The sequence below is a fragment of the Schistocerca americana genome, chromosome 3 (assembly GCF_021461395.2).
Source record: "Schistocerca americana isolate TAMUIC-IGC-003095 chromosome 3, iqSchAmer2.1, whole genome shotgun sequence".
Lineage (NCBI taxonomy): Eukaryota > Metazoa > Arthropoda > Insecta > Orthoptera > Acrididae > Schistocerca > Schistocerca americana.
The window spans coordinates 445,553,930-445,570,045 of record NC_060121.1 but is presented as its reverse complement, the minus strand read 5'-3'; the positions used below and the strand labels follow the sequence as shown (position 1 = coordinate 445,570,045).

At 39.6% G+C, this 16,116-nt stretch overlaps 1 protein-coding gene across 4 annotated transcripts in view; it reads left to right on the top strand.

Moving 5' to 3' along the window:
* The window catches only part of LOC124605623, a 134,428-nt gene extending 119,763 nt beyond the window's left edge, over positions 1-14,665 (top strand). The window contains exons 5-6 of one of the 4 annotated variants that reach the window (XM_047137435.1): positions 7,590-7,638; positions 14,159-14,665. In XM_047137435.1, the coding sequence (XP_046993391.1) occupies positions 7,590-7,638; positions 14,159-14,421 (312 nt within the window). In that variant the 3' untranslated portion in view covers positions 14,422-14,665. Of the gene's footprint in view, positions 1-25; positions 1,666-7,589; positions 7,762-14,158 lie in introns of those variants that run through there. The other 3 variants (XM_047137434.1, XM_047137437.1, XM_047137436.1) reach the window with 3 other exon arrangements.
* Positions 14,666-16,116: the final 1,451 nt, after the last annotated feature.

The following is a 16,116-nucleotide window of genomic DNA, read 5'->3' as shown; positions in this document are numbered from 1 at the left end:
GTTTTTTTGTTTGTTTTTGTTTAAGGATGCAAAAACAACTGAGGTCTTATGTGACTACGTCATAACCTTCGAACATCAAGAAGTAAACGAAGTTAAAAGTGATTATACATTATGGGATGGATGGTGTGCAGCACACAGACACTCTGAAGGGCACTGAGAGAATTAGAGTGTATGACACAATTAAAAAGCCTATGTCACTGGATATACTGACTGGCCTGATAGAGGGCAAAGAGCTCTGCTGTAAAAATCAAGCAGTGTTCTGGGAGTCAATACTGAAAAAGTTGGTGCCAATGACAAAGGCCCACCCAACACCATGGTCAGTCATAGATCCAGCAATGTACATGAAGGTGCTATTGCTAAGCTGTGTGCTAAGGTCGAGAAACTTACAGTGATAGATCAAATCTGGAGTAGTGTCCTTGAGAAGTGAATGAAGTCCAAGATGAACATGGGCTGCCACATGAAGTCAAGGCAGAGGAAGGTTCACATCCATCATGATGCGACACTACTGAAGAGGATCTCCAAGTTGGGGAAGGAGAAGGCTGTTTCCCTTTGTTTGATTTCTTAGAGCCTTTAATGTTGGGAGACAAAGACTGACATTTCCTAGCTGGAGGGACATAACAGTACTTCACGGGAGTATTCCTTTTGTCCTTTTTGGACTGCCAGTTGTGTTGCAGGTGATTTTGCCATGGGTAACAAAGATTTTGTGGCTTGTTGTGCAGCTGCAAGAGAGTAGTTAGGGATGCTACCATGATACTGGGTGATTTTACAACTGCAGTACTTAACTGGAGATTCAAGTCTGTGTGGCCATGACCTTCATGGGGCGAGGCATAGTAAGAACAGTACTATAAGTCTGTATAGTAAAATGAAGGGCTTTCAAATGGTCAACAATTATTGATTGACAGGGTAGGGTACTTTTTCCATCACCTGGATCTGCTGGATGGCCTGCTCTTCCAGATACATAGGACACTCTCAGGGTGAGGCTGCTTGGTCCTCATTACAACTGATACAGTGGGGAGTACCTGCTAGGTGTCAGACAGATGGACATTCCATGAAATGAAATTCAGGAGCACACAGGGAGGAAGAAGAAACAGAGAGACCTCAAATGCCAAAGCCTTCATGAGCATCTCTACCACAAGTAACACATTTGGACATTTTTTGACATGAAATGTGAGTGTAGTTATAACATTGACACTAGTAAAAATGAATCATGTTTTGAATGTACAGTCAGACTGTGATGACTTCATAGCCTGCCTTTATCTCTGATGGAAGCACTACTTGATCAAATGTGAGGAAAAAAAAAGTGCATGTAGCCACCAAGTTTGCATTAATCTTTTTCATTCCCTGATGGACTGCAGTGACACCCTGATCAGAGAAATAATTTTGAATTTCTCCATTGGGCAGACCATCAAGCAGCTGAGTGTAAATAACATCATGCAAAGAATTTAGCTTGTGATGGGCCTTGTCATGAACAGATTAGCCATGGTGGAAAAAGGATGTAAACAGTTGTTGGGCTTGGAAATCACAATTGATCTCCTGAAGCTAAGTCCTATTCTGTAAGCAAGAGGAGGATTTCACAGGGCCTGTAATTGCATCAATGCCTTTCTGAATAATAAACAGATTAATCATAGGGAAGGACTAACATTCGTCATTAGTACGTGATACCATGACAGACCAAGGTGCAGCTGGGAGGGGCTTTGAATCTTGAATGTCATTTACATTTAGTAGATTTAAACTGAGATGGTGACTGGCTCACTGTGAAAAAATCCCCCTGATTGCAGTGTCTACAGTAGCATGTTCCTTCCAACTGGCCCCCCTCAGAGGAGGGCTCACCCACCTTACATGATTGTTCATTTTCAGATCACCCCGGGAGGGGGGGGGGGGGGGGGGGTGACATCTTAAGGACACCTCTTCAAAGATCATGAAATGTCTAGACTCACTTTCATGTACATTTACAATTAAATGGTATTTGAGGTAATTATGAACAGCAACTTCAGCTTAACTGTGACATACGCAACAGTACAAATTGTAAAAATAATTTCCATGTATACTCTGGATCCTTGCTTAGATAGACAATTGCTTTTGCTGAAATTTTGAATACATTGCACATAGCTCTCTCAGCTATTGGTGACTGTGCTCGAAAACTGTTCTTCCAGACTGACTGCAGGAGAACATGTGAGTAAATTATTATAAGGTTGAAAAACTGGACTGCTCCAAGGATGACATCTAGGGTTACTGAGACTGCTCTTCTGATAAATTTGAAGAGCAAGTGTTCCATTGAACATGTGTATGGAGACCTTCAGGAGTCATTTAACAGAGTGAAGCAATCACTCATATGTCTGACTGATATGTAACCAGGACCGGTTTAAGGCCCAAGCAACGCAATCCACCATTTGGGGCACCAAGCTGAGAGGGGTGCCAGAGGTGCCCCACCTGTAAGATTTTAATACAAGATGTATCACAATTAGTAGAAGTCATTTGGGCTCCAAGCTGAGTGCACGATCTGTATATGGTGTGTATCACAATTAGTAGCAAAAACTGACATGAGTGAAAATGTACGAGGGGAGAAGGAGGTACAGGAGGTGCCAAATGATAAGTTGCTTGTGGAAAAATGTTCTTGGACTGGCCATAGTGGTAACACTAAATCTTTGTGGCAAAAGGTTACTTGCATGACTGATTTCCATTTACATGTGTTAACTGCCCAATCCCTGAAATTTTCAATAAATTCATGAGGTCCTTTTATAGTACATGAACTTCTCAATCAAGACATAAGGAATTAAACAAGGAAGATGAGCATTTCATACCATTAGACAACTTGAAACATTTAAAGAAATGTCTACAGGTATGCTATGCATAACAGATAGTTATTTGGAAATTACACAAACTGGACAGATACACCTAGATGCATACAAGATAATGTCACATAAGTGAAGGCACAGGGAGTGACAACATACACACAAAGTAGAATAGAGTTCTAGGACATAAGACTTCAGTGAATCCTGCAAGAAACAGCTCTTTGAGTGTTGTATTTCAGTAATAGACATGGAGACATACAATGCAGCAGTTCTGACAGTCAGTTGGCCCCAACAGAAAATGTTTTCAACTTCATTAAGCATTTAGAGATGGATAAGCTTATTGGAATAACTGGTAAGTAATTGCATCAGTGTTGGTTTAATCTTGCATAGTTCTGAGTAAGGGTACCTAGAATTACTGATGGCCAGCTTTGGATTCATGTCCACAACAGCCAAATGGCAGCAATCTGCATTAAGTAATGTTTTCTCTTCCTAGTGCAAGATTTTTTGATCCTGGCTTGTCCTTTCCCATCAGAGGCATGGTCACACCTGAAAGCAGCCATGTCACATACAAACTCTGCTGCAGTTTCTGCACAGCATTTTATGCGGAGATGACCACAAAGCAGCTGTCTACCAGAATGAGTGGCTACTGCCAAACAGTGGCCAAGAAGAGAGTAGACCACATCCTAATGAGCACAACATGCTTGAGTTCAATGGCTGCTTCACAGCCCATTCCATATGGATCCTTTCCTGCATCACTTGCTTTTCTGCATTACACAGATGGGAGCTATCTGTGCAACACATCCTTCACTCTCATAATCCTCCTGGCCTTAATCTATGCTAACCCATTGCACCCACACCCTCTACCAAACAATCTCCACTTCCTCTGTCTAGTCACACCCTCCTAATCCATGCCTCCATGTCACTCGTTGTGTGCTGCATCAACTCACTGGCCCTGATGCCCATTTGTTGCATTCCTAGCCCTAGAAACTGCTACCTTTCCCTCTGCATACCCTTAACCCAATTATTGAAAAAGGGTGCAAGATTTCATTGGTCTGAAGATTGTGAATCAGCATTTCAAACCCTTAAAGATAAGTTAACACACAGTCCAGTGTTAGCCTACCCAGATTATAATAAAGAATTTATTTTATCCTCTGACACAAATGGTCATTCAGTAGGAGTTGTTTTGAGTCAGAATATTAATGGCACGGAACACCCCATAGCCTACGCTTCGAGACAACTAACAATGGCAGAAATAAATTACTCCACAACAGAGAAAGAATTGTTAATTGTTATTTATGGCATCAAATACTTTAAATGCAACTTGTATGGTAGGAAATTCAAGGTTATTACAGACCATGCAGCTTTAAAATGGTTGCTTGGGTTAAAGGATCCATCTAGTCGTCTCACCCGTTGGGCCCTATGTCTTTCCAAAATGGATTTCGAAGTTATCCATAAACCAGGCAAAAAACGCACGAATGCAGATTGTCTAAGTCGGAAAATAGCACTTTTGGAAGCAACAGGCCGAGATACTGAGGACTGGAGAAAGGCTCAAGATGAGGATACAGAATGCAAAAAATACACAACTCAAAAACAATTTTGCCTTGAAGATGGTGTATTGTGCCGTAAAACAAAACTTGGACCGCGAATTGTTGTTCCCCAACACCTTAGACAAGAAATAATGGCAGAGTCCCACGATCATATCCTTGCAGGAGACGGTGGACAGCAGACAACCGAAAGACACGTAGCAGAGAGATTTTGGTGGCAAACCAGAAAGCAGGATGTTGCGCAGTACGTTCGTAATTGCATTGCGTGCGCACAACGAGCTGAACTTTCTCGTTCAAAAATACCCTTACAGAGGCTCCCCGAGGCTTCATGTCCATTTCAGATCTGTGGACTGGATCTCTACGGGCCATATCATAAAACACTTGCTGGTAATAAGTATGTTCTTACAATTATAGATCACTTTTCACGCTATCTAGCTATGGTGAGTAACTGTTGAGTGGTACTTAAGTAAATAAATTAGTGAAATCAAAGTGAAGTAGAAATTGGAATATAAATGAAAAACTTGGTTTAGTTTAGAGAGTTACATACTGGCAAACAGTGGGCAGAACAGCAGAACAGAAGAGACAATGACCGTGAAGTCAGCGAGTTCCACATAAGTGGGCGCTGTCGATTCAGCGGTCAGGGCATCGCCCGACCAGCTCACGTGTTTCTCAGTTGTCGCATGTGAGCAAAGGCCCTCGCCTACATTCCAAGAGCCAATGACCGATGTTAAGAAGATTCTTCGAGAAGCTTTTCAATGTGACGGAAGAGGCAATGACTGGCTCACATGTTTCTCAGTCGTCACATGCGATCAAAGGCCCTCGCCTACATTCCAAGAGCCAATGACCGATGTTAAGAAGATTCTTCGAGAAGCTCCTCAATGTGACAGAAGAGGCAATGACCGTGAAGTCGTTCACCTCCAGTAAACTGAAGTGAATAAATATGTGAGACGCAGTGGGCCCGACAGACGAGAGATGAGAGATGAAGGAAGAAGAGAAGAGTAGCAGTAGTTTTCAGTCAGTTTCGGTGCTGAAGACCGTCATGCAAGAAGAGACTACATCATGCACAGACGCACCAAGTCCGCCGCTGTAATGGAATAGCAAGCAGCAGCCTCGGCGCCAGAAGACAGAAGTTAAAAGGTATTTGAAGTCTGATTTTTACGTACCCGGGCGACTCGTGAGGATGGGAAGGAGGCGGCCTCACATCAGCAGTCACCTGTGAGCTGGGATGAAGACCTGACAGCCGAAGACTGGCAAGCAGGAGTCCGTGGTTCGAGTCCGTGACACTGGCCTTCCCCTGCCGCGCCGCTCCGCTGGCCGACGCACAACACACGCGGCCACTTAGAGAAGAGAAACACTGGGATGCCACATCCAAGGTATCACCATCCGATGCACAACTTCGCTTGCAATAATTAAACGGGCCATCTCACGCTGCGTGTCTCCAGTCAGCTGGGCGAGACATCGACACGAGATACACACCGCTACGCGTAATCAGACGCCGCCGCCGCTGCTGCAGCAGAATGCTACGCAAACGACACAGCTGCCGTTCTCCGAACCAGAACATCCAGTAAGATACAGTTGTACGAAACTTTCAATAAAAGTTATCTTATGTAAAAATGCTGTTTCATTCTACCTCATACCCGAGCCAAGGAAGAACCCACCCTGCCCACATGTTGTTAAGAAAGAAAAATTGATTAATTTAATATTTTCACCCTGACAGAATGCTTTAGAATGCTCATCCTGAAAATTGACTTGCATCAAAAGAGAAAACCCAGTTACATTTAGTAGCAGAAGTGCTACATTTAGTATCACAACTGTTACACATTTGAAGAAGATTTTTGGGGAGTAACTAAATTTCTCATGTATTGTATTTCCTGTGTAATCTTGTTCCCAGTTTTCATTCTGTAAACTGTACTTGAACAGTGCCACTGAGTCAGCACTTATAATTCTGTGAAATTTTAATTTTCTCTCTTGAGTTGAAAATGTTTGATGAGTATATGTTTTATTGTTATCATTTTAACTATATGGTCAGATAACCCATTCATTATGGATCTCATGTGTGTGTCATGAAAAAAAGTTCGATTTAGAAATAAAGTATCAGCTGCTGTTGCAATACATCCTTTTCTGCTGTTGCACTACATCCTGTTCTTACTGGGAATGTTACTGTGGGCATCAAACCAAAGCTGGACATCTGTAATTCAAGGCACCCTCAATCAGAACTACCTGAGATGAAATCAATACTGAAACCTGTACATACAGTTATTTTCAGTTACTTATGCTAATTGTTATTAGTACCCTGTCTGATTGCTTTACAAAGTTCAAAACATTTATTTTCCAAACTAGTGCTCAATCAGAATTGCGGTCTCATATGTTTACAAGTCTGTTACTGAATTACAGGATTCTTTGGACTGTTCAGCACAATTTTAATTATGCCTGTAGCCTGGGAATTTATTCGTTTTTTTTGTGGTTTTAGAGGATTTGGTTCATATGGGTATACCACATTTTTAGGGAATCCAGAAGCACAATCATGTTGAAGGTCTATGAAACTACATCTTCTTCAGTTTCACTTGCTTCCACATTCATCTCATTCCTGTTTCTTTTCAGTTATTTCACAGTTCTATGAAGGAAGGTGACAGCTTTTCAAATGTCTCTTTTTCTCTATTCCAGTTGAAAATGTATTCTGACAATTCCTAGATTTTCCTTTATTTTGGTCTGTCTGATTTATGCTGACATCTGTTTAAAAGAACTGAATTCTTGTGTTCTTTTATTGGGTTCAACTGCCCTACATGGATGACCATGCTGTTGCAATTACAGTTATGACTGCTTGAAGTTTATTCTTTTTCCCTTACATTTCTACAACCTTTGTGAGCGAATAATTTAAGACAAGATTCCCCTCTCTTTGTAATGCTAGATGTTCCATCATCCTGCTTCAGAGTTCTTGCTATGGACTATGGAATGTACACACTTTATAGATATTGTAGGGCAACCCACTGAGAGGGACATCAACTTCTCAAACTTTAACCCTCCAGAACTGTCTTAAATCTCAAAGGTGCTTGCCGTTAGCACTCCCAGAATCATATATTCCTTAAGGGATGTTTGGAACATAGTGAGCTTTCCTCTGAATGTGTTGTAATAGAGAAATCATTGGAAGATATTATTCTTGCCTGCATAGATATATTCATTACTGATATTAAGCTTCGAAAGTTTCTTGCAAGTGTAACTGTTCACAAAAATCTTATCTCTCTATCAATTTCAGGCACTTAACTCCAGTGGACAATTAGCTATATCAGAAGATACTTACATTGGTAAGCTCAATCTTCCTGCTGCTCAACAAAAGGATTCTCGTGATTATGCTTGTGTGGTAACTAACTCAAGAGGTTTTGTCTATAGAGAAGTTCATTTGACAGTGCTACCAAGGACTTCTAATAGTATGTTATATTTTATATCTATAAAAAATTTATTTTTACAATGACTTTATCTAACGAATAAAATTCTAACATCTACTATGATGACATTCATCTCAAGATAGCTTTACTCTGTTGCAGAGACAAAGTAAATTCACATAATCTGAAATATTGTATTTAGTAATAATGGGTCCCATTGGCATGTCATGGCGTGCTCCACATTTGGAAAAACAGCAATTAATGTATCTGGCTAAACAGAACAATTAATTCACTTAGTTTAGATACTGTATCCAAAGACCTGCCCTGATACCTGAGTGTGTTAAAGCACATGCTTCCAGCTCACAGGGAGGCATGTTGGCTCCAGATCAGCTCAGCCTCAATGATTAATGATAGGAACTGGTGTGCCAGCTAGTCTGTGTGTGGTTTTCAGACAGTTTTCCACATTCACTTCAATAAATACAGGCTGGTTCCCAGGTTCTGCCTCAGTTACATGATGTGCAAACTGAAAAACAATGTCATATTTGACTACCTGCTTAACACCAGATGCTGAAAGAAGGAGTACACAGATCCCTCTTAAGAAGGGGTTGGGGGTGCAGGGTGCTGGCAGTGGATTTGCCATTGGGAATGGTGGCCCCAGCATAATAATAGCCTGTATACAGGTTTTGTTCTCTGTGAAACTGGAGCATACTATCATTGGCTGGATATAGGGCACTGGAATGGATGGACGGATAAGTGGATGGACTGCTTTCCAAGGACGCCTGGTGAATGTTTGTCTGAATAGAGCATTATCATACTGGTGATGGTAAGCCTGTAACACAGGCTGTTCTGTAAACTGACTATGCCAGCCATTTCCTTGAAAGGCTATAAGTTTAATCTGAAATGCAAATCATGATATAATTTATATTTTTCATTTGAACTAATCAGTGAAACAGATTGAAATAGTTCGAATTGACTAAAATATAAGGGATTGAATTGGGGCTTGAATCATGAATTTTGTTTTAGAAATATCATGATTAATCAAATGAATCACAAGGTACAATTACAAGGCACAATGACATAAATGACAGACAAGGTAAGAGTACATTCTGTTAGCATAGTAATGTAGAAGTATATTTGAATAAACTTCATTTCATGCACAATGATTTCTGCATCTAAATATTCTGGTAGAATCTTGGATTACTTCATCTGTCAGGTGAATGGTGACATTCATTTTTTGCACATCTAACTATCACATAAAAGATGCTGTATTAGTATTAGAGGCAAACAAACATTGACAAGAAATTAATGTTGTATGTATCTTGTCTACAAACAGAAGTGTAAATTATTTTCATCTATATCTGAGTCTGTGCTCCACAAGCCACCTGAATGGTGTGTGGCAGAGTGTACTTGTGGCTACACTACATCCTTCTCCTCCAACCCCCCCCCCCCCCCCCCCCAAATCCCCCCAAAATCCCTGTTCTACTTGTGAATGATTTCTGTGAAGAATTATTGTCAGTAAACCTCTGTAACCTCTTATTGTGGTAATTTCATGAAATATATGTCTGAGAAAGCAATATGTTAACCAACTTGTTTGGAATGAACTGTCTCTACAATTTGTATCTTGTTGCTCTTGCTAAGAAAATTATTTTCTTAATATTCTTGTATACATTTAGTCGTTAATGCTATAACAGGCTCATGATTAATAATATACTCCTCCATGTTAATTGTTCAGAAAACTTTAGTTGTGATGAGGTCTAACACTAAGACACCCTCAAAGTTGGTTCTGCAACTATCAGCTCAAAGTAATTTCTGACATTGCATCCAGTACAATCTCTCCTAAATTGAATTATATGGACCCAGTTTTAATAACATTACTCTCTCATTCTATAACGGGTAAGTTTTATTTTTCTCCCATTACAATAGCATCAACAAAAAACTTATTCTCAATATTGTATGAGGTTTCTATGAAGTGTTCTGCAACTGCAACTCTTGAGACAGAGGTTTATGAAAGTAACTTTGGTGCTTAAATTCATTCATATTTCAGATTTAGAATCGGTAATGGCCTAACTAGATACTATAGAATTTTTTGCAGAAATAAACACACTTCCACCATACAAGGAAAGTTAATGCAGTGGATTTCTCACACAGAAATCATATTTGGGTATTGGTTTTTTGGGAGAAGAATATATTATACCTTGTGTTTAAGAATAAGAAATGTGTACCAACACATTTCAGAATTTGACAGCAGCAGAATTGCAGCCTATGTAGACTGTGGTTTATCGATTTGCAGTATTGCTGCTCAGTTTGATGAGGATCCCAAGACTTGTGCTAGGGGTTCAGTGAGCCATAATCAACACAGTGCAGGATTCAGTGGCACTGCACAACTAGCGCCCGCAAGGACAGACTTATTGTTCACTAGGTTGTGCGGGATCTTAGAGCCAGGTCACATACCTTGAGGCATGAAATGTACTTGTTTCCAGCAAGACAAGTATCCACATGGACAGGGAGACTATGTCTGTATTGCCAGCATAATGAGCATTGTTGTAGCTTCCCTTGAAATAGCAGCAAAGAGAGGTGCACTGCCTCTAGATCTTGTGATGAATGGCTGCTAGCTCTAAATGTAGAAACATGTAAGTTATTGCAGATGAGTAGGAAAAACAAACTCATAATATTCAAATACAGCATTAATAGTGTGCTGCTTGACATAGTCAAATCATTTAAATATCTGGTCTTAATGTTGCAGAGTGATATGAAATGAAAAGCGTAAGGATTCTAGAAGGGAAGCAAATGGTTGACTTTGGTTCAGTGTGATTCATCTGTAAAGGAGGCTGCATGTTGGATACTAGTGCAGGTCTATTCTTCAGTATTGCTTGAGTGTTCAGGATCAGCACCAGGTTGGTTAAAGGAAGACATTAAATAAATTAAGAGATGAGATGCTAGAATTGTTAGTGGTAGATTCTAAGAACATGCAAGTATTACAGAGATGCTTTGGGAACTCAAATGAGAATCCCTGGAGGGAAGCCGACATAATTTTTGAAGAATGCTTTTCGGAAAATTTAGAGAACTGGCATTTGAAGGTGACTGGAGAACAATTCTACTGCAGCCAATGTAGGTTTTGTGTAATAACCATAAAGATAAGATAAGATAGGGCTCATATGGAGGCATATAGGCAATCATTTCTCCCTTGCTCTAATTGCAAGTGGAACAGGAAAGGAAATGATGGGTAGTAATTCAGGGTTCCCTCCACCACACGTGGTACAATGGCTTGTGGAGTATGTAGATGTAGATGTAGACTGTGGTGGACTCAGTCCCAACATTGAACAGAGAAGTGGCATCACCTAATCTTTTCAGAGGAATCCCATTTCTGCATACAGAATCATGATGGACTTTCCTGTGTTTGGTAGCTCTGATGCAAACAAACAATACTTGATTGCATTTCTTATTCTCATAAGGGCTGAGAACCTTGTGTGATGATATGGAATTGCATTGTGTACACTACATGGTTCCCATGGCTGGTATTTTGGACAGTAGCCATTATATGTTTATCTATCTTCAAGGTCTCCTTGACATTATCTTTAAACAAGACAGCATAAGGCTGCATGTTGTACGGTCCTGTCATCTCCTCTCTAAGGGTGTTTGATGGATACCCTGGCCAGTATGTTCTCCAGATCTCTCATACAGTGAAAATATCAGGTTGTGGGTTGTCAAGAGACTGGCATTCCACCACTCACCAGTCACTATGACTGATGATCTGTAGCATAGAGTTGAAGCAGCAGTGATTTACCCACATCTATCACCCAAGGTCAATTTGATGCAATATCCAGCTGGATTAAAGCCATAGTTGCGGCCAGAAATAGTAATTGTATTTACTACATTTTGCACCCTTTATAAACCAAAATCCCTTGTAAATTTAATCAAGTACTCTTCCGTCCATACTGTATACACACATTAAGTAAAATTTTGTTATTTGGTAACATTTCTGGTGCTGCAATTTTAGTGGTTAGCAGTATATAATCCAGTCCAAATTTAGGTTTTCATTATTGTTTCCTTTTGGTTTCAGTTAACTTTCTTCCTAATAATACGTGGACAGTATCACCTTGAACTAGCAATACTAACTGTGGGATCTCAAAATAGACTTCCTGCAGTTTACTGATATCACCTTACAAATTTTTCTCTTTACAGTGTATAAAGATGAATATTCTCCTCTGAGAAAAATGTGGCTGATCCATCTTCAAATTTGGCAACTGATTCATCTTTGACAATACACAAGAATTCCTCTAACCTAAAAAGGTCCCCATGTGCGCACCACACATACTCTGCTATGCAAGTAGTAACTTCCTTGGTGTTGTCCACACCTGATCTGTTGAGGGGGCCTCTAATATTCTCCATCCAGTAGAAAAGGTCAAGAAATTAGTATCACAGAATTGTCTGAACCAAGCTTCTGGTTTAGAACTTCCATTAGGTTCAAAAACTGAGTAATGTGCAATGTTAGTTTCCTTCAATAGCCCAGCCAACTGTCTAAAGGAACTTTCCAACAGGCAGTTCTCAACAATCTGTAAATAATTAAAAAAGAGACATATTAAAATACCCAAAATCTGTTACATTAATAGTTTGTATTATGTTTCAATAATTTTGATCTTCACTCATCATATGGTCAACACACATTATCAAAATAACAGTGGAGGACAGTTTGTTGTAAACAGAAGAGTAGCCAGCACACAAGAGCACACTTATCAACCATGATGGTTCCATAATGCAATTCAGTTTGCTGACATCAGATCAATGATAATGATTGTCCATTGAACAGCAGATGGTTCAAATGGCTCTGAGCACTATGGGACTCAACATCTTACGTCATAAGTCCCCTAGAACTTAGAACTACTTAAACCTAACTAACCTAAGAACATCACACACACCCATGCCCAAGGCAGGATTCGAACCTGCGACCGTAGCAGTCCTGCGGTTCCGGACTGCAACGCCAGAACCACAAGGCCACCGCGGCCGGCTATTGAACAGCAGAAAATTGGCTTTGGACGAGTGTTGGAAATCCATGAAATAATTAAACACCATAAAGCCATAACCATCTCGTCATAGCTACAAAGGATCCAAGTCTATTTATGAGTTCATTACAGTCTTCAGCCAGGTGAGCCAAGTGAAGACAACATCGCGGACCCATACGATGTCTACATATGTGGTTGGACTGTGAAGAGTTGCATTGTGTGGTTTCTGACTGTTTATTATTCAGTGGCCTTGAAAATGAGCCAAAGTGCAACACTGACCCATAGGACTACACAAATAATTTACTTTTACTAAACAACGTGCTGGAAATATTTCTTTCTTTGAATTTAGCAAGGCTGTGGTGCCCACCCAGAAGAAATCAGTCTATCGTATTGTTGCTCATTTATCCAGTACTACAATCCATGATAATCAACAATGACCCTTGTCAGCAACAATTGTTTCCCGCAGTAGATGACTCTGGCAGTGGCAGTCTTCCCTGAGTTAAGGTACTCACAGTAGTTCCTTGACATAGTAGCACATGAGAAGCACAGTGCCTGTATGAGACAGTGGGTCCCATGTGTCTGGCACCGATAAGCTGGTCACAATCAAATGCTTCAATGGTATGTATTGCCTTTGTAAACACACAGGTATGCAATGGTATATAATAAAGCTTGAGCCACATCAGCTGATGATGAAATGTCACAGCTGCAGTTCATGCTGACCAACATACTCCCAATACTCATGGATGTTACCAATTATGCACATTTGCACTGGAATACACCCCCAACAAGCATAAATGCAAATTGAAACTTAAAATGAGCTACAGAATTGGGCTTTTAAAAGTAATAAAACACATTCTCACTTCAACTGAAAATTAACCATATGTCCGTTCTAAAACCGGAAGTACCCTCCAAACAGCAAACAGTTTTTGCAGTGTAAGTTGAGATTCTGACACTTCAAGAAACCCACAGCTTTGAAGAAAAGGTCTTACACATAAGAGAGTTCCATAACTTTTATGACTGATCTGATTGTGTATATCACATAGACATTAGTATAGCTTGATATAAAAGATATCCTTCAAATTATAAATGTCTATACTAATTGAACAATGGAATAAAGACGAAGACCTGAAATGTAACACTAGACAAACAACTTCTTGTAAACTGAAAATAAGAGTGAAAATTTGTTTGAATCGATTGTAGATGATTTTTGGAGGGTTTTGACCTCCTGATTACACAGTTAATGCCAACATGACCAATGGACAAAATTACAGGGCTGCAGCACTGAACAGAATGTGAACAGTCATAGTAATCAGTATATGAAGACCTCATAAATAAGCTTTTCACATAAAGTTGTTAGGAAAAATAGAACTTGTCAAATGTAAACCTTAAGGTTCAGCAGTTATTATATGACTAACTTTATTAAATACTGATGTTTCTTTCAGATCCTGTTCTTGGGCAAGGAGTTGATGGGTCTGTCCATCTTCTCTTTCTGATTCCTGTAATCATGGTTCTTGTGCCAACAGCTGCATGGTTCATGTGCATATATTGGAGGCGAAGGAAAAAAAATGAAATAAGTGAACAAATAGTAACAAATTCAGTGGCAGTGCAACAAAACTGCAAACATAACAACAACAGGAGCACTATTAAATATCATATAGTTAATCCTCCTGTTGATTTTGAAGGCAATAAGAGCATTACCAACTAAGCTATAAAATAGCTTCAGCATTTCACCAGCATAATTTTGCATGAAAAAAGGCAGATTCCTTGTGATAATATTCCTAAATGTCACTGTATACCCAGAAGCTGCCTAAAACTTTTACTTTATATAGTGACATTGGACTTATGCTTGTTGTGTTCATTATTTATGTAAAAAGTGAATTTTGTAAATATTTTGAAAACTTCTTTGAGAAGTTTGTCTGAGCTGTGATCCCATTAATCTAGTATTTAATAAATTATTTTACTACAGAATGTTATTGTTTTCTTTTATGTATAGGTGTTACAGAGTTTGAAACAATGGAAAATCTAAGATTGAATAACACCAGTAGAGAAAGTTAAGCTGCTACTCACCACATAGAGTAAGTGTTGGATGGCAGACAGGCACACTGAAAAATACTGTTAGATATATTCAGCTGTTGGACTTAACCTTTCACTAGACAAAGACACTCACACAATTTCACACACGCACAGCTCACACACACAGCCACTGTCATCTCCAGGCACTAAGGCCTGACTGCAACTACATCTGAGATGGCAGGATTTTGCTGGGATAGGTAGTAGGGGCTAGAGATGAGGCATAGGATGGAGAGGGTGAAGGATAGGAGGGTATGGATGGAGGATGATGCTAGTACTGCCTGTAGGCATGTGCAGTGATCTGGTGGGGTTGGTGCAGCAATGCGAGGTTTTGCTGTAATGGCAAAAGGGGGAGAAGAGAGAAGTAGAGAAGGGGAAGGACTATGCAGGTTCACTCAGAGTACAGAAGGCATATGTGAGGATTGAGCAGGAGTAGGAAAGACAGTAGACAGGAGATGGAGGACATGGACTAGCAAAGGTTGAGGCCAAAGGTGTTACATGACCAAAAGATATGTTTTGGGGGGGATTTCTCACCTGCGCACTTGAGAAAAGGTGCTACTGGTGGGAATAATCCTCATGGCACAGGGTGTAAAACAGTTATCAAATTTAAGAACATCATGTTAGGTGGCATGCTCAGCCCATAGATGATGGTGGCCGTGCATGTGTGTGAGTTTCTGTATCTGATAGCTGAACAGACCTAATAGTCTTTCTAATTGTGCCTGTCTTCCACTCAACACCTCTTCTATGTGACAAATAGCAATCTAACCTTTTCAACATAATAGATGGAAACATTCCACGTGGGAAAAATTATATATAAAATATATATAAATTATATATATAAATTATATATAAAACACCTCATCTTTGTTTTTATATATAATCTAACCTTTTCTATTGTTTTATAAAGTAAATCATTTAAGAATACATTTTATTTTAATAAAAGAAAGCTGAAAGAAGTGCCACACCAACAATTGGTTGTTCTTCACTTTTCAGCAAAAATTCTAGTTTTCTGAGTGATGTCTGATAGGAACAATATTCCTGATACCCATTTTATCACAGAGTGCATACTTTATCAATTTATATCCGGCAAAATAAGACATTGCACTGTTACTAATAGTGCTGGTACCAGTAATCTTCAGTCTATGAATCTATACAATGAAATAATTTGTAGGTGGTGTGTCAAATAAAGTACCAATATTCTTAATTTTTTTCAATTTATTGGGATTTTTAACTTCTTGCTTTACTTCAGATGGGTGCCAGTCAAACACCTTTGCACCAAAATACAGAACTTCACTTTGAATTTTAGATTAGAAAGCTAGGTCAGCATGAA